General features: G+C 38.2%; 2 protein-coding genes and 1 long non-coding RNA gene across 8 annotated transcripts in view; 1 reads left to right on the plus strand and 2 right to left on the minus strand.

Moving 5' to 3' along the window:
- Nucleotides 1–1,196, minus strand: part of hectd4 (HECT domain E3 ubiquitin protein ligase 4) — a 93,200-nt gene extending 92,004 nt beyond the window's left edge. For 3 of the 6 annotated variants that reach the window (XR_014531060.1, XM_083526758.1, XM_083526755.1), the window contains exon 1: nucleotides 590–1,196. Coding sequence is in view for 5 of the 6 variants with exons in the window: in XM_083526758.1 (XP_083382884.1) it covers nucleotides 590–736 (147 nt within the window). In the remaining variant the exon portion in view is untranslated. The remainder of the gene's footprint in view (nucleotides 1–589) is intronic. The other 3 variants (XM_083526759.1, XM_083526756.1, XM_083526757.1) reach the window with 2 other exon arrangements.
- A 4,859-nt stretch (nucleotides 1,197–6,055) lies between these two features.
- The window catches only part of LOC310718318, a 198,226-nt gene continuing 182,865 nt past the window's right edge, over nucleotides 6,056–21,416 (plus strand). The window contains exon 1 of the long non-coding RNA XR_014531095.1: nucleotides 6,056–6,197. This is a non-coding gene — a long non-coding RNA (uncharacterized lncRNA). The remainder of the gene's footprint in view (nucleotides 6,198–21,416) is intronic.
- Nucleotides 10,787–17,312, minus strand: LOC310718209 (uncharacterized protein). Its single transcript, XM_083526857.1, has 7 exons — nucleotides 16,373–17,312; nucleotides 16,070–16,202; nucleotides 15,386–15,520; nucleotides 13,946–14,799; nucleotides 12,952–13,072; nucleotides 12,709–12,828; nucleotides 10,787–11,271 (listed from the first exon to the last, which is right to left on the minus strand). The coding sequence occupies exons 1-7, from the start codon at nucleotides 17,067–17,069 to the stop codon at nucleotides 11,091–11,093; spliced, it is 2,241 nt and encodes a 746-aa protein (XP_083382983.1). The 5' UTR covers nucleotides 17,070–17,312; the 3' UTR covers nucleotides 10,787–11,090.

Genomic DNA, 21,416 nt, shown 5'->3' on the forward strand with positions numbered 1-21,416 from the left:
TGTAATCGAAACACACCAAACTGTAACACTGATGATGTTACTTCACTCCCTGAGTGGCTGGAAAAAAAACTGCTAACATCATGCTCCAACACCAGATTTCAGGTGATCTGCAGGATCCGATAGCAGGTGATCTACAGTTTATATCTACACAGATTATGAGATTGGATAGCTGGATAGGTTACTGTCACTTGGCTCATATCTGATTGTCTCCCGTTATACAAAGTGAACAAAAAGCTTATGTAACAGAGCCTGTGCTAATCAGTTAGCTACGAGAACTTGGATAGGTTTAGCGAGGAAGCCATAGAACCAGCAGGCTCCCCTGCTCCACGCGTTCCCCTAGAATCCTCCCGGATTGCGGAATAAACGGACGATCTGTCTGCAGTCTGGATCACCGGCTCTGACAAAGGCGTGTTTACACTATAAGCATCCGCCTGTCAGCTGTAGCTGAAAGTCCACACCGGTAGCCCTGAACCTCCCCCAACGCCTGAGCCTGGCCTGGCCTACCTCTACCCGTGTCATTCCCAAGCCAACAACACACGATCGTTCAAGTCATAGTTTAAACGACGAACAAGCAAAGGGTCAAGGTTACCTCCTGCTCGGTGTCGCCCTGCTCCGAGACTCCAAGCTCGCTGGGTAATTCGGCGAGGTCGGTGACCCGCATCAGCCCATCGTGAAGGAAAATAGTCTCCTCCTTCACGGACAACCACTGGGTCGAATCCAGGGCTCCTGATCCCATCTCTCTCTCTGCAGAAAACCCTGAACGTGACGAACATTAAAAACTTTAAGTACCCGACCTGTCGATTATGTTCTAGCCATCGGTAAACATGATGCTGTCATCCAGTAATGAGATCGCGGCGGTAAAGCGGCAGCGGTTTCGGCTCCGCCCGAGCAGCCGAGCGCTCTGCCTTCAGCCACAGCACACAGAGCCGAGCCGCTTCTCCGCTCCAGCTAGCAGCCCTCACTCCCGTCCTTCACACTGGCTGTCAGATTTACTCTTCTTCCCGGTGCAATTCAGCCCGAACAACAGCAAACGCAATATCTATATAGTGCTGTAATTAAACAACACTTGTTTGTCTATTTGTAAGCTAGAGATAAACCTGGTCTGGTATCAGTGTGACGCCATGATGCTATATTATTGGAAGCCGAGGTTTCCCAGCGTGCACTGCGGTTTTGCATAAACACAGTTAAACAGCACCAATGAGAAATGGACTGAAGATGTACAGAGCAGGTCAGATCCTCATACACAATAATCATCTGAGATATAATTCAACATGATTTATCAGTCCAAGCTCTGAAATACCTTCTAATTAATATACAACATTATTAGATTATTCGTTATTTATTTATTACATAAATATTACATAAATATTTATTTATATTAAACTTTACTTTAATATGTAATAATAATATCACTAATAATAATAATAATAATAATAATAATAATAATAATAAAACTAATAATAACATTTTAATAGTAAAACTATAACAAATATTTTATACTACATATTATATTATAATGTTGTTATATTGTATTTAATGTTGCATTATGAAAAGGCATCCAACATAAAATATTTGTCGAATCAAATATGCGGATCAAGAACCAGAATTTCATACCGGACCGGTCGTGGCCCGGCTTACCAACGACCGCCACAGGTATCGTTAGCCAACAGGGTACCGGTGGAAAACGGGCTACTGCTGGCCGAAGAAGGAGAAGGAGAGGAGGAAGACGTCTACAGAGACAGCAGGGAAAGGAGAAGTGTAGGAGAGTGGAAGTTAGAGTGGGCACTTTGAATGTGGGTACTATGACTGGTAAAGGGAGAGAGGTAGCTGATATGATGGAGAGGAGAAAGGTAGATATGTTGTGTGTTCAGGAGACCAAGTGGAAAGAGTAAGACCAGGAACATTGAAGGTGGGTTTAAACTGTTCTATCATGGTGTGGATGGAAAGAGAAATGGTGTAGGGGTGATTCTGAAGGAAGAGTACAGTAAGAGTGTAGTGGAGGTGAAGAGAGTTTCTGATAGGGTGATGATCGTGAAGCTGGAAGTTGAAGGGGTGATTATAAATGTCACCAGTGTTTATGCTCCACAGGTGGGTTGTAAGATGGAGGAGAAGGAAAAATTCTGGAGTGAGTTAGATGAAGTGGTAGATGGTGTACCTAGGAATAACCGATTGGTGATGGAAGAAGACATTAATAGGCATGTAGGTGAAGGGAACAGAGGTGATGAGGAGGTGATGGGTAGGTATGGTCTTTAGGAGAGGAATGTGGAAGGGCAGATGGTGGTAGAATTTTCTAAACGGATGGAAATGGCAGTGATGACACTTATTTTAAGAAGAAGGAGGATCATAGGGTGACATTTAAGAGTGGAGGAAGGTGCACACAGGTGGATTATGTTCTATGATGCAACCTGAAGGAGATTGGAGACTGTAATGTGTTGGCGGGGGACAGTGTAGCTAAACAGCATCGGATGGTGGTCTGTAGGATGGTTTTGGAAGTAAAGAAGAAGAGGAGGAAAGTGAGGACTGAAAGAAGAATAAGATGGTGGAAACTAAAGGAGGAAGACTGTAGTGTAAGATTGAAGAGGGGCTGTATGATCATATATGATACGGGAGACAGCTAGAAAGGTACTTGGTGGGACATCTGGAAATAGAAAGGAAGAAAAAGAGACTTGTTGGTGGAATAAGGAAGTGCAGAAGAGCATAATGAGAAAGAAGTTGGTGAAACAGATTTGGGGTCTGCAGAGAGATGAGAAAAGTAGGCAGGAGTACAAGGTAATGCGGAAGCAGGTGAAGAGGGGTATAGCAAAAGCCTAAATAAGGAAATGTGTTGACTAGTGAGGAGAGTGTTTTGAGAAGATGGAGGAAGTATTTTGAGCAGCTGATGAATGAGGAAAACAGTATGATTTTATGCTGAGGAAGAGCACCACAGACACATTATTTGCTTTGATAATGTAGTGTGACAGCAGTGAAGTGTGTAGTAGGTTGTGTGATGGACGAGGTCAGACAGGAGTCTCCATGAACTATAATGTTTGCGGATGATATTCTTATTTGTGGTGAGAGTAGGGAGCAGTTTTAGAAGAGCCTGGAGAGGTGGAGGTACACGCTGAAGAGAAGAGGAACGAAAGTCATTAGGAGTAAGACAGAGTACATGTGTGTGAATGAAAGGGAGGGCAGTGGAGTGGAGGGGGAAGAGGTGGAGGAGTATAAAAACCTGGGGTCAACAGTGCAAAGTAATGAAGAAGTGTGTTAGAAAAGTGAAAAAAAGAGTGCAGGCATGGTGGAGTGGGTGGAGAAGAGTGATAGCAGGAGGGATTTGTGATATAAGGGTAAAGTATTGAGTAAAAGTGCAAAATTATTTTCCTTCAAAAGTATCCAAGTACTATGATTTATTATGACAAAAATGTCCTATTATCCTCTTGTCTATTGTTCTCTTGCTTAAACAACTCGGCTTATCCTAAGTGTCTGAAGGTGCGATACAGAAGGTCTTTTCTCCCTGCTGCTATTAGCTTTACAATCAAAGCTGCCCCCGTAAACCAGTCACCATCATACACACTGTTATTACTGTTTAACTGGGTAATAATACTACCTGTGTGCAATATTACCTGCAATACGTGCAATACCACCTGTGTGCAATACCACCTGCAATGCATACTTATTTTTTTTTCCTATTTGTATTTATACATTGTGCTGTGTATATACTGTATATTATAGTATGTGTCTAGGTCCCCTGGTGGTCTAACAGTTAGGATGCGGCGCTCTCACTGCTGCAGCCCGGGTTCGATCCCCGGTCAAGCAACCAACCCCCGCCACTCTTAGTGCCGGTCCCAAGCCCGGATAAATGGGGAGAGTTGCATTAGGAAGGGCATCCAGCGTAAAAACATGTGCCAAATCAAACATGCGGATGATCCGCTGTGGCGACCCCTAATGGGAGAAGCCAAAAGAAAGTTTGTTATAGTATGTGTCTATTCTTTTAATTTATTTGCATTTATTTTTGCTGCTGTAACAAAGAAATCTCCCCACTGTGGGCCGAATAAAGGTATATCTTATCTTATCTTATCTTATCTTATCTTATCTTATCTTATCTTATCTTATCTTATGTGAAAAGACAACAATCTATTAATAGAATGATATTAATGAGTCAAACACTGATTGATATCTATTAAAATTATTATGAGTCTAAAACCATCTTTTTAATTACTTAAAAATTTTTGCAAATAAGGACACGGGTGTTGTGGCAAGTTAAAGCCAGGATTAATATTTTATTTATTACACTTAAAACTGACGCTGTATGTTCATGCTAAGTATATACCACCAAGTGGCAATGGCGTTTCCAGGCCCTGGGTGAACCACACCATGACCCAAAGTCTTCCCCATTGATCAGTCCCAAGAAGCTCTGCATCGGTTTCACAGTCTGAAGTCTTGAAAACCTAGTCACAAGCTGTACTCGGTCCTGTGATATCTTATGTTGGCCTTCTGAGATCACATGGCCCAGATATGAGATCTTTCACTTTCTGGTGTGAAGCTTTAATTCCAGCTTGAGCCAGGATGTTGCAGACAACCACTGATACTTTGTGGCAATCCTGCTCAGTCAGTCCTCAGGATGTCATCTGCGTATTGAAGGATGCAGGTTGTTTCTGGCAGGTGGATAGCGGACAAAGTTCTGTGCACTGCAGCGTAGAATACGGCTAGTGAGTAAACAAAGCCCTGCGGAAGCTGTGTCCAAGTGAATTGACGTGTGAAAATGTGAAAAAACGTCTGTCACTTTGAGGCCAAAGGGACACTGAAGAAGACAGAACAAAGATCAAACACAGTCAAAATACTGTGAGATGCTGGTATAGAGTTAACAATGGTAGCTACATCGAGCACCAAAGGAGCTAACGAATATTCCGTTAGCTCCTTTAGTGCTCGACGTAGCATTGTACATTGTATTCGAATGCAACTACCAGAAACTATTTTATTAATCTCTCGTAAATCTTGTGTTAACCTCCAGGATTTTTTTATCTGCTTTCAAGACAGGATTAATTGGTGTGCTATAAGGTGAATGTGTCTCGATCAAAACACCTTGTGACAATAAATTGTCAATAACTGGAGCAATGCCAGCATTCTTTTTTTCTGACAATGGATATTGTTTAAAAAAAAAACAAATGGAGTGTTTTCAAGAGTGCATGATAAAGTTTTAATCATTTAGTGTTAACTTCACCTAAATTTGGTTCATTAGTCAAGACTTCTGTACTATCTTCAGACAATATCGCCTATATTAGACAGACTGTAAAAGACGTCTTCTAATTTTGCATCTTACGTCTAAGCTGAGGAAAACTTTGTCTTGGCAAATTCGTCCCACCAGGGAAAATTTGTATCATTAATTTAACATTTAATGCATAACCAAGACACGAACACACTTGCAGCCCTTTTTGGCTGACGAATGGGACAATCCCTGCAAGCAAGGTATTATCAAACAACTTACCTTGATTTGTGATTTCTCATCGGATATTGCTGGAAAGTATCTTGCTTCTGACAACAAAATTAATTCTTGGAGAGGTTTTCCATGCGATCTACGATGTCCATGGTGTCTTTTCTGATCAGGGTAGAATCATACCGCACACAGAATGGCGCATATGTTCTTGTTCATATGTTTGTTTATTGCAGATAACAGACGAGTATATATTACCGTAATTTCCGGACTATAAGCCGCTACTTTTTTCCCACGTTTTGAACCCCGTGGCTTAAACAACGAAGCGGCTAATATATGGATTTTTCCTGGGTTTTTCCCGGTTTCACAAACTTTAAGCCAAAAAACTAACATTAGACCAATGAAATTTCCGAACGGAAACGAAAACACGCACTTCACCTGTGTTCTGAGCTGCACGGCATCGGGAGAAAAACCTTCCACCGGTGGCGCACGACGATGACAAAAGATAAACTCCCCAGAGAAATACAGTGGTACCTTGACCTACGAGTTTAATTCTTTCCACATCAAATCAGTTTTCCATATTAAAAATACTTGAAATGACACCCAATTTTTCTGTTTCATGTTAATAAATTGGAAAATACATTCTAAAAAACAAATCTTGTATAAAAACATAATAGAAAGAGTATGTAAAGATATAATAAGGTTTTATTCAGTGTATTTTCCTTGGAGATGAGACGACTTGAGCTAACAAAAACGCCGGTGGGGTGTGTGTGTGTGTGTGTGTGTGTGTGTGTGTGTGTGTGTGTGTGGAGGGGGGAGAGGCGATAAGCGGAGGCGGAGGGAAAACTTGTTTTTTACTATCGCTCCTGTACACTACGTATCCCTAAACTTTAAAATTTTTACTTTTTCTTCTTTGCTTATCTTAATTTTCGTCACAATCTTCACTTTCTGGCTTCGCTTCAATTTTTTGCTCGCGTAACAAAGCAAAAATATCGACCGAGTGACCGCTCGTACCTCGGAAAACTCGTACATTAATGCACTCGTAGGTCAAGGTACCACTGTAGTTGTGAAAGGAAGGAGGAAGACAGTGAACAATGACTTACTTGGTCGGCTACTGTTTAGATACAAGCCGTTGTAGCGCGTTTTTCTTGGCAACAGCGTTATTGGTTAATCAAAGAAACTTAGAAATGAGCATCAGAAAATAAAAAGGACATAATCCTCAGTCTCACACACACGCAGTAATAGCGGAAGAATGCAGTGGGATGCTATTCCCAAAATATCGCTATGCTCCTAATAGAAGCGCAACATATTGCATTTAGTGTCTTTCGTTAAAGCCTGTGTAAAGTTCATTAGTTTCAGTGTAGACAGGTGCGGCTTATTTATGTTAAAAATAAAAATATTTGTCAAATTCAGTGCTTCGGCTTATATAAGGGTGCGCTTTATAGTCCGGAAATTACAGTACACACTGAAAAAACCTGAGTTAAAACTGTTCCTGATTGGGTTTGAAGACATAGTAACTAACAAATCTACAAAAGGAAGTGTTATATACAGCTGGTGAGTCTCTTCTGAATAGTATTAACTTCTCACTATCGTTAGGTCACGTCAATAAATCCCTCAAGCTAGCAGTTATTAAGCCCCTTATTAAAAAAAACTAATCTGGATCCAAACACGCTATCGAATTATAGACCAATTTCAAATCTGCCATTTATGTCTAAGATTTTAGAAAAGATTGTCGCTGCCCAGTTATGTTCCCACTTGCAAGAGAACAATATCTTTGAGGAGTTTCAGTCAGGTTTTAGGCCCCATCATAGTACAGAAACTGCCCTAGTTAAAATCACTAATGACCTGTTTTTAGCTTCAGACCAAGGCTTCATCTCGCTGTTAGTTTTACTAGATCTTAGTGCTGCGTTCGACACTATAGATCATGATCTTCTCCTAGATCGCTTACAGAATTACATTGGCATTCAGGGACAGGCATTAAGCTGGTTTAAATCCTACCTGTCTGATCGTTACCATTTTATAGATTTAAATGGAGAGCTATCCAGGCTAATGCTAGTGAACTATGGCGTGCCACAAGGTTCAGTTCTAGGACCCCTGCTCTTCACAATATACATGCTTTCCTTAGGAAATATTATTAGAAGGCATGGAATTAGCTTCCATTGTTATGCTGATGATACTTAGCTATATATCTCATCTAAACCAGGCGATACGCTCAATTAACCCGGATAACTGAGTGTGTTACCAAATAAGAGATTGGATGACCCATAACTTTCTACTTTTAAATTCTGATAAGACGGAGATTTTGCTCATCGGCCCAAAAACTAGTATACAGAAGCACCAGCATCTCAACCTGCATTTAGATGGATGCTCTGTAACCACTACAGTAAAAGACCTGGGAGTTATTTTAGACAGCAACTTATCTTTTAAAAATCATATCAACCAAGTTACAAAAACAGCCTTCTTCCACCTTAGAAATATTTCTAAACTAAGAAATATGTTGTCTATATCCGATGAAGAGAAGCTCGTCCATGCGTTTATGACCTTCAGAATAGACTACTGTAATGCGTTACTAGGTGGATGTCCTGCGTCATTAATAAACAAGCTTCAGTTAGTTCAGAATGCGGCAGCCAGAATTCTCACAAGGTCAAGAAAATACGATCATATAACCCCAATCTTATCGTCCCTACATTGGCTTCCGGTTAAGTTTCGAATAGACTACAAACTACTGCTACTCACTTATAAAGCACTAAATAGATTGGCTCCCATGTATCTCTCCAGTCTTCTAACACGCTACAATCCGTCACGTTCCCTGAGATCTCAAAACTCTGGGCTTCTAGTAGTTCCTAGAATAGCAAAGTCCACTAAAGGTGGTAGAGCATTTTCACATTTAGCTCCTAAACTCTGGAATAGTCTTCCTGACAGTGTTCTGGGCTCAGACACACTCACCCATTTTAAGTGCAGATTAAAAACATATCTTTTTAGCAAAGCCTACACATAACACACATCTCACATCATAACCTTGTGCTCCAGAACATCTGATCACATGCACATTATCAACTTGTGCTGTTAATATCATGAACAGCAGCTACGCTAATTCCTCTCCACTGCTTCTCTCTCTCTCCCCATCCTGAGGCTTCCTGAGGTTTGGCCAGCTCCAGTCACGTCCCACCTCATGAAGTTTATGGACTTTAAAGAAGTAGATGCCAAACTCGCAAACATCCTGAACCATCTAGAGACGTACCAGTGCCAATTGGATCCCACTGCATGTGTGGAGTTTGACATTGGACTTCCTGAAGTGTTTAAAGGCTCTGGCATGGAGAAGCTGATGCTGGATCTGTGATGATCACAAATGTTGAGCTCAGTAGCTCCTACTTTTATACCAAAGACTGTTGAAAAAACATTTACTTATAATCTTATACTCCAGTTCTCATGTTAGTTGTCAATCTCCAGTATTCTGTATTGTTGAAAGATTTATGATCAAACTCTTGATGTCACCCAAATGAGGATGGGTTCCCTTTTTGAGTCTGGTTCCTCTCAAGGTTTCTTCCTCATTACATCTAAGGGAGTTTTTCCTTGCCACAGTCGCCACGGCTGCTCATCAGGGATAAATGCACACCATTCACCTTAACTGTTGATTTCTGTGAAGCTGCTTTGAGACAATGTCTGTTGTGAAAAGCGCTATACAAATAAACTTGACTTGACTTGACTTGAACTAGAGATGTGTGATCCCAGACAAAGACCTTCTGTGTAACTTACATATTCATATTGTGAAGATCCTATAGACACTGAACAATCAACTTGGAAATGAGAACTAGTGTGAGGCCCATCTTAATACTAACAACTACTTACGCTGTAATTGTTTTGTTCCTACACACATTATGATGAACTACATACTATAAATTATAATGTTTGTATAATGTATAATGTATAATGCAGCTTAAATAAATATGATTGCTCTATGGGTAAAAGCACAGCAGGAAACAGCATAACTTAAGTGATTTACAGTTATTAGCCTATTTCATGAAATGCATTAGCTTTTACTATCCTCATAACAAGATGAGTGATAGAGCTGCATACACAAGTTTAGCTTTTGCACGTTTCCCCCCTACTTCTTTCCTCTTTTTCTGAATTGGACTCCTGAATGTATTTTTTCATCCATAATTTTAATTTGGATTCAGTTCTCCTTACTGATGTGACGTCACCCAACCCCCGGCTCTTCTTTATGAGTATGAGTATGAGTGAGGATACTTCTCGGAGTGTTGGGTGGAGACTATAAATAACGACCAGGTACATTGACCGTCACATGACATCATAAGTGACGCGACCGTACAAGTGAGCGGTATACAAGAACATAAAAAATTATTGAATTTTTGCGTGGACACCCCATGCCGCCCCCCGGCAAGATGTCACCTAAATTTGTCACTGCCAAACGGCAATCAAAATAAGCTTAAAACAGAGCGTGCGCTCTACCCTGAATGTTTAGGTTACAAGCTACCCATTCCACAAAGACACTAATGCACTCCTATACCATCTGAGATGCAAGCTTTTGAACTGAGTGCTGATAACAACTCAAATGGTCCCTCTCCTCTTTAGTCTGGAGGATGTGCCCTCCAGGGTTTCCAAAAGAATAAAAATTTGATTCATTTTAAACTGTTTTAAATGCAATGCTGCCTGAGGGCCTGATGATCACAGGCATCCAATATTGACTTTTTTTCCTTGCGCACAAATTGTTCTCAAGATTCTTTGAATATTTTTATGATATTACTGTACTGGAGATTATCAATGTACTGTAGATGATGAGATATTGAAAGTTTTCATCAATTTTATGTAGAGAAACATTATTCTAAAATTGTTACAAAAAATAAACGGTTTATTTTTAGTAACTTTTAGCAACTTTTTGCTTTTGTTGCAGCCATCAAATTAAAAATGTTTTCCCTAAAAATGTTACATTTTACTAGTTTGAACATATATGTTTCTATTTTCTATTGTTAATAAAAATGGGTTTGTGAGATTTGCAGTACATTCTGTTTTTATTTACATTTTACACAGCATCCCTCTTTTTTAAAATTGGGGTTATAGTATGCAAATTAAGAAATTCCTGCCCCTCAAAATTTGATAGATTTGAAGCAGTATTTATAATGAAGAATATATTTTGGTTAACTTCCAAAATAGTGTGCACACAAGGTTTTCTCTTTTTTCTTTTTAATTCTTTTGACTGAATTTAATTTAATTAATCATATTAATGGTGGAAAAGGTCCTGACTTGCTTTATCTTGGCTTCTGCACCTTTAAGAGTGGTTTTCATAATAATTGTACTTAATTGTCCCAAAATGTTTTGCATTGCATCATACAAAAAACATAGTTCTTTCAAAATCAGGGTTTGAGTTTATTATAAAAGTCACAGTCATTGTACATACAGGTTTAATATAATTTTAAAGCATACAGTACATGTTATTAAAACAAACAAATAACAAACAAATAATCTATGCTCAGGTAAAACCTAGGCAGAATCCTTTATTTTGTTTTAGGACTTTTTAGGCAAATAATGTTTACAATAATGTGAACAATGATTTTAATATTCTTATTATTTTGTATTTTAATGTGTAAATTTATTTTGTATTTATATTATTCAGAGGACATTTTTAGAATGTTTATACTTTTTAAAATCAGTATTTACCAGTTGGTCAAGCATTATGCTTTACATGATTGAGGCTTCTAGGATGTAAAATTCGAATACAACGTTTGTATAGTTGTTTAGATCCTCTTTTATTTGTAGATATTTTTCTATTTTTAACTGAAACCTGACCTCCCAGTTTGATCAGTGATGACTTTAACTCTGTGGCCTTGAATAGAATGGCAGAACATCTAGAAACATAAAAAAAAAAAAACATTTGTCACAAAGTAAAGGTAAAAAGAAAAAAAAACAATAATGATTTGTTTTTTCTAATTTAACCAGTGTCTCTGTTTTACCCAGGACTCTTTAACTTTAAACTTTATGTTATCCAATAAAATCCAAATCCATGTTTTTTTGTATTAGGCTCATTAAAAATGTCTCATCAACCGAAACATGAACAAACATCTAACCTGGCCTGAATACAACATGTCAATTTTGAAGTCCTTCTCTGGTCCCACCTCACCAAACGCTGGACCATCATTTCCCATACCAAACCCATTCAACTTTAAGGTTAGCATCAAATCCATACTTTAACCCACCAAGAACTATCAATTTTCATCACTGCTATAGGCAAGTTCCCATCATCATTGGATGCAGGTTTCTTGGGATGCACATTTACAACCCACAATTATGCCAGGCAGAGAAAAATGTTTTTGTGCAGGTTACCTCACTGTTATAAGAAAAAATTCTGTGACCAAAAGCTTTTGGTCACAGATTTTGACCATTAGCCATGCATTGAGGATTGGGGATTAAATCCAGTCACCATAAAGGTTCATTACTGCCCTCTACTGGTTCTATCGGCCCCAGAGCAAAAAAAAAAGAGAGGCATAAATATTTAGTAAACTGAAGTTCAAGCTGAACTCTGGGTATTTGTATCGTGCTTAATAGCCTCTCTTACATGCCTCTATTATTTCATTGTCTTAGACATGCAGGGCAAGTTTGTGATCACCTACACAGACAATAAACAGTATGAAACTATAGAGACCCATATAGTTCAGCATTAAGCTAAAAACACAAAGCCAGCTGTACATTAAAGCTAAAACATGTCACTAGTCTAGAATTTCAATCCTGTGTTATGTGTTATATATGTACAATGACAGGATTCTGATGAAGACAACAAGGTAGACAATGTCACTCCTATCACAGTAAAGGACCTTTGCTCACAGTACAGTAAAGTCACAGTAAGGGACCTTCAGTGTATCCTTAGCTTTCCAAAGTACTATCAACAATTCATCATAATACCTACTTCTATACTTAAGAAGAAACTTCAACACTCAGACCTTTTCACAGTCTATAAACATGGCAACCATGAACTCCAGTTCCCGGTGCACAAACTTAATGTCAAATACACTGGTTCCCTAACTACTAATTACACAAATCTGGACTATATCACAGCTTATATCTGCATGTACAAAAAACAAACATCTCAAATCATCAGTCAAACAGACTAAAAAAGAAATGACAATAATAAAAGTTTGATAATGGCTGCGCTGTGATAATCAGTTCCTACTGGCTTTGCTTCACATACTCCTGGGGGTCCCTGGACTGCAGTATGAGCTCGAATCTAAAGTGCAAACCCAGTGCAAAATGATATGCACTGACAAATACGTTATAATTCATTTACAAACCTTGTATTATTGCTGCATTTTTTGTTTTTTGGTGTTTCAAAGCAGGACATGGACACAAATTTCCATAGAAGTTTCTCCAGTAAAGCAATGCTCTCCATGTGCTTTAAATAATCAGTCAACCTGTGAAGAAAAAAAAAAAGTGTGAAAGTGGGGGTACAAGATTTAGCAGATAGAGAAATACATCAAGTGATTTAAAACTAAAGTACATGAATCAACAGTGTGTGTTCGCTTGTTTTTATGTACCTGTTTATGCAATCACAGTGGTAGATTGTTGTTCTCTCTGTATTATGATGTCCATATAACTTCTTCATTGGATGTATCCTGGCTTTGCATTCATCCAAATGTTTGGCTACATCACATATTGCTAAGCAAAAAACAAGTAAATTCTGTCAGTATAAGAAATTCAGTGTGAAAAATGAGATACAGTTGTACATTTATATAGTTTAAGTGTACACATGCTCATGCACAGACAGCTTGAGCCAACTTGTTTGTACTTGTCAACCTGTCAATAATCTAGTCATTTGACTCCATTCATTATTAAATCTATGTGCATTTTCGCAAACTGAATCCATCTGCAAAGGCACTCTGAACTGTTGTTAAGTAAACGAGGATAACATCTGATCAATTGTTGAATAATCACTAATAATAACTAATATTTTTATGTTTGAAATTTGCTCCCGTGTACTAAATATAAAGTTTACAAACTACTTAGTTAAATATTAATAATAGGATTGTGCAATAATTACAACTGTAGTAAAACCTAAATAAACAATGTATATTTAACATAGTGCTTTAAAGCATAAGGTGTTTTATGTAATCTAATCTGTAGGACTTTCTAAAAAATCATTAAAGATTCACTATCTATCACTGAAAATTTAGATAACATGTAAACTGATTTAATTTCAAATGTTTAAACTTTTTAAGCATTTTGTAAAATTGTACATTTTAGTTCACAAATCCATTAGCTCATGACATGGTCCAGAGGTGCCAACTCATCACTGGCATCTTAGGAATCTTAAGACATACAGTATATAGACACTGAGAACAAAATACAGTACAGACCTGTAATCTCAGGCCATGGCTGCTGCAGCTATTTTCATTCCAAAAAATTTACTTGATAATTGGCAACTATTTTAGATCTTATTTCAAGAAAACAAAACTTAGTAGCTATATATTATTATTAAATAATGATATGATTTATCTATTATAAAATTATATAAACATGCACAAAATGTACCTGTTGGCTGAAAGGTTTCATTTGCAGGTTTGGTTTTATTCAAAGCCCTTGGTAGTTTGGTTACCACCGCTGACTTGTGTTTCATGTCTGACTTTTTAGTTTTCTCTGGGTGACTTCTGCTTGATACAGCATTGGATGTCATTTTTCTTCTGGGAGTATTATCCTTTTTAGTTTGTGACACGTTTTCAAAGAATTTGTTAGTCCTTGGACGTTTGCTAGACAGAGATAAGGTTAAATTTGGCGATATGGTGCTGTATAAAAATGCTTTGTCCTGCTTGCTGTCCTTTCTCTTCTGCTGTTTGGGCAGGAAATGATCACCTCTGGATGGATCACCATTCACCTTGGTTTTCAAAGGTTTATATCTTTTAATAAGCTTGGATTGTACTGTGGTATTGTCAATGTGTTTGTTTTTGCGTTTGCTTTTATTCGGTGTAATTTTCTTTGATGTAGTAGTCTTTTGTTTTATAGATGCTATAGGTGTTGTTTGCATGGAAGCAGTATTTGCTGCTGCTGCTGGGAATAGAGTGCTTCGATTTACAAGTTTACATTTCTGATTAAATAATGTTGAGTTACAGCTCATCGTGCAATTTGACTGGGCTGTAGTTGATGTAGTTGTCTTTGGTTTACCAATAACTTCACTCAACAGACACGTATGTCCTGCCACAGGTACTACTGGAGCAAAACCCTTTTGAGATTGTTTTCTTTGTTTATGTTTCTTGTTTTTTGGTTTGACAGTAGTTGAAGGTTTTCCCTGATAAACTGGTGGTTTAAGAATACTAGCATTTGAAGTTGTGGCATTATATGTCATTGTATGTTTAAGGACTGCAAAAGGGGCAACCGTATCTGTTGTGCACCTGTAGGAAAAGATTAAAGAATTGAAGTTACTTCAGTCAGAAGACAGCACTTTTTTAAAATTTATAATTAAAAGATTATGTCATTAAAAAAGGAATGAAAGGGAATGGAAAGAGAGTAGAAGGGAGGTTGTATTGCCAGAGGGTGTAAAGAAGCAAGTCAACACATGCAGCATATGCAACCAAATGCTTAACTGAAGATCTTTTATTATCAGTGCTTCTGAGCAAGCCTTCATTTAATCCCTTCCTGAGTCCACAATGACATTTATATGTCATACATATATTATAAAATGTCTAATTAAAGAATTCAGAAATATGGAAAGGCAAAACATACAGTGGTGTGTGATTGTTTGCGTTTTCTTTAATTAAGAAGAAACATGTTATAAATCTTAAGACATGAGTGTAAATCATTAATCAATAAATACATCAGTTAAATAAGAATAATGTGACATCTCTTATCTAAACTCTTTAAATAATACATGTTTTGTGGTTGAAATTGAACCTAAAAGTTGTTTTAGTCTAAAATAATTGTTGTTTGGGTCACCATGCTAGCATTTTACTTCAACTAATAAACGTATTCATCACTCACATTCCAATCCAGTTGATCTTGGTGCACCTTCTCTTCTGGACAAGCTCAAAGCACTGTTGGTTAAGGATATTGAAGAATGTATAGCCCACCATATTTGAGACTGTATCATTAATATCCACAAGGCACTGCTTGAACCTAATAAATTGGTAAAGACAAAATTAAACACATTTTTATATTAATCTTCACTTTAAGAAAAATGATCACAAAAGTAAATATATGGTTAGGCTGACAGGGCATATTGAAAAACTTTCTTCAACCTACATAATGAAAAAGCATGGCTGAAAACATATAAAAATAATACAAAGCTCACTGTAATCGAATGGCAAATAATGCTGCATGGTCATACAATCAAAATCTGACAAATAAAATCTTAACATTTGGGAAACCAAACAAATGAGAAACAAGAAATAATCATTCATCAAAAGTCAAAGGTGTTTTATATCGCATTTCTATGTAATTAAACAACAATTCAACAAAGGTAAAATGTGTTTTATATTGTAATTTATTATTTTAAACTGTTCTTTGCAGTTGTTTTAAAAGCTTTGCGTCTGGCAGTAAGAGAAGGACAGCGATCCAGTATACAGGTGACGAGATGATGAATTATGGATCTCAGGAGTTTTCCTGTAAGGATGAACACGTTAAGGATGGAATGCGACCCACTGCCGCAAGCAAATCATCTGTTACCTGCGGTCACATTCGCAGTGTGAAATGGTGAAGAGAGTTGGGTTAAACACGCCGAAGTTCACAGTGAAGGGACGGATTATGTGGTCGCAGTGATCGTGCTCTCGGCAACATCTGTCTACACGCTCAAACATACCTAGACGTGATGAATGACACGAAACCATTCACAACATATTCCCGTGTTACAATCTGAACTTGTATAAATCACGTGTATATACTTTTTCTTAAACCTTTGATATTAAATAAAGTTATATTTGTACATTTGTATAAAAGGTATGAAAGACATTCCAGTAAACTCTCACTCACCCAGCTGCTCGTACTCTCCAGCGCGGCTTCCGTGGCCGCACCACAGGGTCCCGGGGAAGATCCACGCGCGCTTCTGGCGCTTTCTGCGCTCAGAGACCACGTGATAGTGCGTGTCTACATACTTCTGGTCCGTGTCTACATACGTCTGGTCCGTGTCTACATACGTCTGGTCCGTGTCTACATACTTCTGGTCCGTGTCTACATACGTCTGGTCCGTGTCTACATACTTCTGGTCCGTGTCTACATACGTCTGGTCCGTGTCTACATAGTTTTGGTCCGTGTCTACATAGTTTTGGTCCGTGTCTACATACGTCTGGAGCCTCAAGTTCCAACGGCCCACCGATTGGAGTTCACATGGACTATCAGGCTCGAAAAGCGCAGTTATATTGATGTTCAGAGGTGATGTTTTGTGTAAATCCCACATGCTCTGCTCATTGCACACTGACCTGTAGTTGTGTAACATAGCGGGTTCAGCGCTTATGAAGCACTCTTCAACACGATCATCTGCTGTCCAAATGCTCCAGTAAAAGAGAACAGACGCTTCTGCTGAAGGTCTTCGAAGAAAACTACACTGAGTGCGTCCAAGTTCGGATTTAACGTGAAAGCAAAAAATCTCCTGTGTGCTGGAGTCTGGAAGTAGAGCTGTAGAAAAAAGCGCAATAAGATGCGCCAGGTGAAAGAGAACACCGGTGTCCATGGTCAAAGTTAAAATGTGACATAAAAATAAAATGAACGAAACAGATACAGTCCTATAATAATGATCAGGTACTGCCTCGCATCTTTTTCCAGAACTGGAAGGCAGAATCTCTCTCTGAGAACCGGATCACACACAGACGGCTCTGAATCCCGGTGTGTAGGAGAATCCCGGTGTGTAGGAGAATCCACTCCACTCCACTCCACTCCACTCCACTCCACACTACTGAAAGCCGACGAGTTCCGATGCGACCCTTAAAACATCCCCGACCAACAGACTAATCGGCGGCGTTGCCAAGTTCGCTGCTTTCACGTGTAACCCAACAACTTAACAGCTTCTGGACAATCAGCACGACTTTAGCTGCATGAGCTGGATAAACAATTTTATATATATATATATATATATATATATATATATATATATATATATATATATATATATATATATATATATATATATATATATATAAAATATATATATACAGTGAGGAAAATAAGTATTTGAACACCCTGCTATTTTGCAAGTTCTCCCACTTAGAAATCATGGAGGGGTCTGAAATTGTCATCGTAGGTGCATGTCCACTGTGAGAGACATAATCTAAAAAAAAAAATCCAGAAATCACAATATATGATTTTTTAACAATTTATTTGTATGATACAGCTGCAAATAAGTATTTGAACACCTGAGAAAGTCAATGTTAATATTTGGTACAGGAGCCTTTGTTTGCAATTACAGAGGTCAAATGTTTCCTGTAGTTTTTCACCAGGTTTGCACACACTGCAGGGGGGATTTTGGCCCACTCCTCCACACAGATCTTCTCTAGATCAGTCAGGTTTCTGGCCTGTCGCTGAGAAACACGGAGTTTGAGCTCCCTCCAAAGATTCTCTATTGGGTTTAGGTCTGGAGACTGGCTAGGCCACGCCAGAACCTTGATATGCTTCTTACAGAGCCACTCCTTGGTTATCCTGGCTGTGTGCTTCGGGTCATTGTCATGTTGGAAGACCCAGCCTCGACCCATCTTCAATGCTCTAACTGAGGGAAGGAGGTTGTTCCCCAAAATCTCGCAATACATGGCCCCGGTCATCCTCTCCTTAATACAGTGCAGTCACCCTGTCCCATGTGCAGAAAAACACCCCCAAAGCATGATGCTACCACCCCCATGCTTCACAGTAGGGATGGTGTTCTTGGGATGGTACTCATCATTCTTCTTCCTCCAAACACGTTTAGTGGAATTATGACCCAAAAGTTCTATTTTGGTCTCATCTGACCACATGACTTTCTCCCATGACTCCTCTGGATCATCCAAATGGTCATTGGCAAACTTAAGACGTGCCTGGACATGTGCTGGTTTAAGCAGGGGAACCTTCCGTGCCATGCATGATTTCAAACCATGACGTCTTAGTGTATTACCAACAGTAACCTTGGAAACGGTGGTCCCAGCTCTTTTCAGGTCATTGACCAGCTCCTCCCGTGTAGTTCTGGGCTGATTTCTCACCTTCCTTAGGATCTATGAGACCCCATGAGGTGAGTTCTTGCATGGAGCCCCAGTCTGAGGAAGATTGACAGTCATGTTTAGCTTCTTCTATTTTCTAATGATTGCTCCAACAGTGGACCTTTTTTCACCAAGCTGCTTGGCAATTTCCCTGTATCCCTTTCCAGCCTTGTGGAGGTGTACAATTTTGTCTCTAGTGTCTTTGGACAGCTCTTTGGTCTTGGCCATGTTAGTAGTTGGATTCTTACCGATTGTATGGGGTGGACAGGTGTCTTTATGCAGCCAACGACCTCAAACAGGTGCATCTAATTTAGGATAATAAATGTAGTGGAGGTGGACATTTTAAAGGCAGACTAACAGGTCTTTGAGGGTCAGAATTCTAGCTGATCGACAGGTGTTCAAATACTTATTTGCAGCTGTATCATACAAATAAATAGTTTAAAAATCATATATTGTGATTTCTGGATTTTTTTTTTTAGATTATGTCTCTCACAGTGAACATGCACCTACGATGACAATTTCAGACCCCTCCATGATTTCTAAGTGGGAGAACTTGCAAAATAGCAGGGTGTTCAAATACTTATTTTCCTCACTGTATATTATCTCATGCAGCTAAAGTCGTGCTGATTGTCCAGAAGCTGTTAAGTAGTTTTCTATAAAAGCACAGCTCTAATAATCAAGGAAACAAAACAGTAATAATAATAATTTCTGCTGGGTATTGGTATGTGACTTGGGCTGTTCTTCAGAAGTGACATCGGGTTTCTTATGGCATATGTAGTTTGCATGAAGAGTTCTGCATTTAAGCGCTCATCACTGATCAGTAAACCCCAGATGAGGATGGCTTTCCTTTGTTTCCTCTCAAGGTTTCTTCCTAACATCATCTCAGGGAGTTTAGCCGTGTCACAGTCGCCAATGGCTTGCTCATTAGGGATAAACTTATAAGGAAGACACTTATAGGCACTAAACTTATAACTTTATAACCTCTTTATCTTTTGTAAAGTTGCTTTGAGAAAATGTCCAATGTAAAAACTGCAGTACAAATAAAAGTTATTTGAATGAAATTTTTAGCATAAAAGGAGTTATTCTGTTTCTGAATAAATTGTTCGAAAGATGCAGTCAGGACTCATAAAAATAGCAGATGATGCACATGAGGCAGCCAAGCAGGAAGAACACTTTATGGGTTATGTTTACAGCAACTGGTGTCAGAAGATTTTATTTTCTCTTAAAGTAATTATTTTTATTCAAGCAAATGCCAAGTGTTAAACTATGCTCAACACAGAACCCCCCGGGGTTGAAATTCCTTGTGCATACATTTGCAGTATCCTCGTTACTAAAAACATTTGGATTTGAGATTAAAAAAAAGAATGAAAATGATAGATTTTCAGTTTCCATTTCATGATTTTCTCATCTATGCCACATTTGATGTCAGTCCAACCGGTTAAACAAATGTACTGGAAAAGATAGTCATCTAAAAAACAGTTGGTTATGTATCCCTCTCCTGCAATAACCATTCAGCTAAAGTCACAAAAGTAATGGTTAATTTGTGGTTTCTTGGTTTCAAGACATTCCAAATTATTGTAATAACATTATTCTTAAACCAAGAGTCAACAACTAGAGTTTTATTTATTGTTAAAAAAATCAAATAAGTAAAAGAAACATCTAATAAAAACAGGATTGCATTAAACAGCACTTTTTATCCTAATAGTGCAAGTGTGCACATTACACAAACCTGTCTAGACAAATCACTCACTAGTAAGCTGTGGCTATACCAACTGTATTAAACACAAGCAAATCATATCAGGACATAATGCAATACCACAGATAGTATTCATATGAAGTGGTCAAAACAACCATGACATATTTCATATTAAGAATTAAATCTGGATGAGCAATAATTTGAAAAACTGTGGTTGGTTTGCTTCAGGTGTTGGATGTGTTGTGTGCTGTTGTATGAAAACAAGAGCTTGTTATTAGTTGGATTTGGTCAAATAAAAAAATAAAATAAAATAAAAAACAATAAATAAATAAATGAAAGCATTAGATTATTAAGACTGATGCAGTTAAAGGAGTTGGTCCTGTCTTAATGAATTATAAAAAATAAACAACATAATAGAGGACATGTTAAAATATAAATAATTCTAGAATAAATTTCCATTTAACCCGATCAGAACTTATACTTACATATACAAGTTATATATACAAGAGAAATATATTTACATTGAAAAAAAAATATATTAAATCAGTTTTTGTAAATACATTTTCCAGTGCTTTCTCTGTGCTGGCACCGAGGTGGTGGAATGAACTTCCCTAAGAAGTCCATACAGGACCCTGGCCTCGCTCTGAAACACTTAAATTAACACTTACCTAGTTTGCGTTGTTTAAAAAAAAAAAAAATTTAAAGAATTGTAGGCTGCTATAAAATATGCTTTTTTAAGTGCCTTAACTGGGCCAAAACATTTTACACAATTTTTTTACACAATGGACATTGTCTCAAAGCAGCTTAACAGAATTTAAGAATTAAGGTGAATGATGTGTATTTATCCCTGATGAGCAGCCTGGGGCGACTGTGGCAAGGAAAAACTCAACTAGATGTCATGAGGAAGAAACTTCAAAACACACTCAAAAGGGGAACCAATCCTCATCTGGGTGATATCAAGAGTGTGATTATAAATCTTTAAAACAATACAAAACACTGGAGAGTGAGAACTAACATCAGCACCAGAATGTAAGATTGTGTGTAATGTCTTTGTACAGTCTTATACAGTCAGTTGACGTTATGGAACCAGGAGCTATGAGCAACTCATAAAATAACATTTGAGATCATCATAGATCCAACACCAGCTTCTTCATGCCAGAGC

Source organism: Silurus aristotelis (genome assembly GCF_946808225.1).
Source record: "Silurus aristotelis genome assembly, chromosome: 23".
In the NCBI taxonomy this organism is placed as follows: domain Eukaryota; kingdom Metazoa; phylum Chordata; class Actinopteri; order Siluriformes; family Siluridae; genus Silurus; species Silurus aristotelis.

Bases quoted from the DNA above. Each gene is read 5' to 3' on its own strand.
- LOC310718209 (XM_083526857.1), bottom strand. From the start codon at position 17,069: ATGGACACCGGTGTTCTCTTTCACCTGGCGCATCTTATTGCGCTTTTT. The intron at 13,073-13,945 runs GTACATTTTGTG...TTTTTTGCTTAG, and splicing joins TGAAACCTTTCAGCCAACAG to CAATATGTGATGTAGCCAAA. The intron at 12,829-12,951 runs GTACATAAAAAC...TTTTCTTCACAG, and splicing joins CACTGTGATTGCATAAACAG to GTTGACTGATTATTTAAAGC.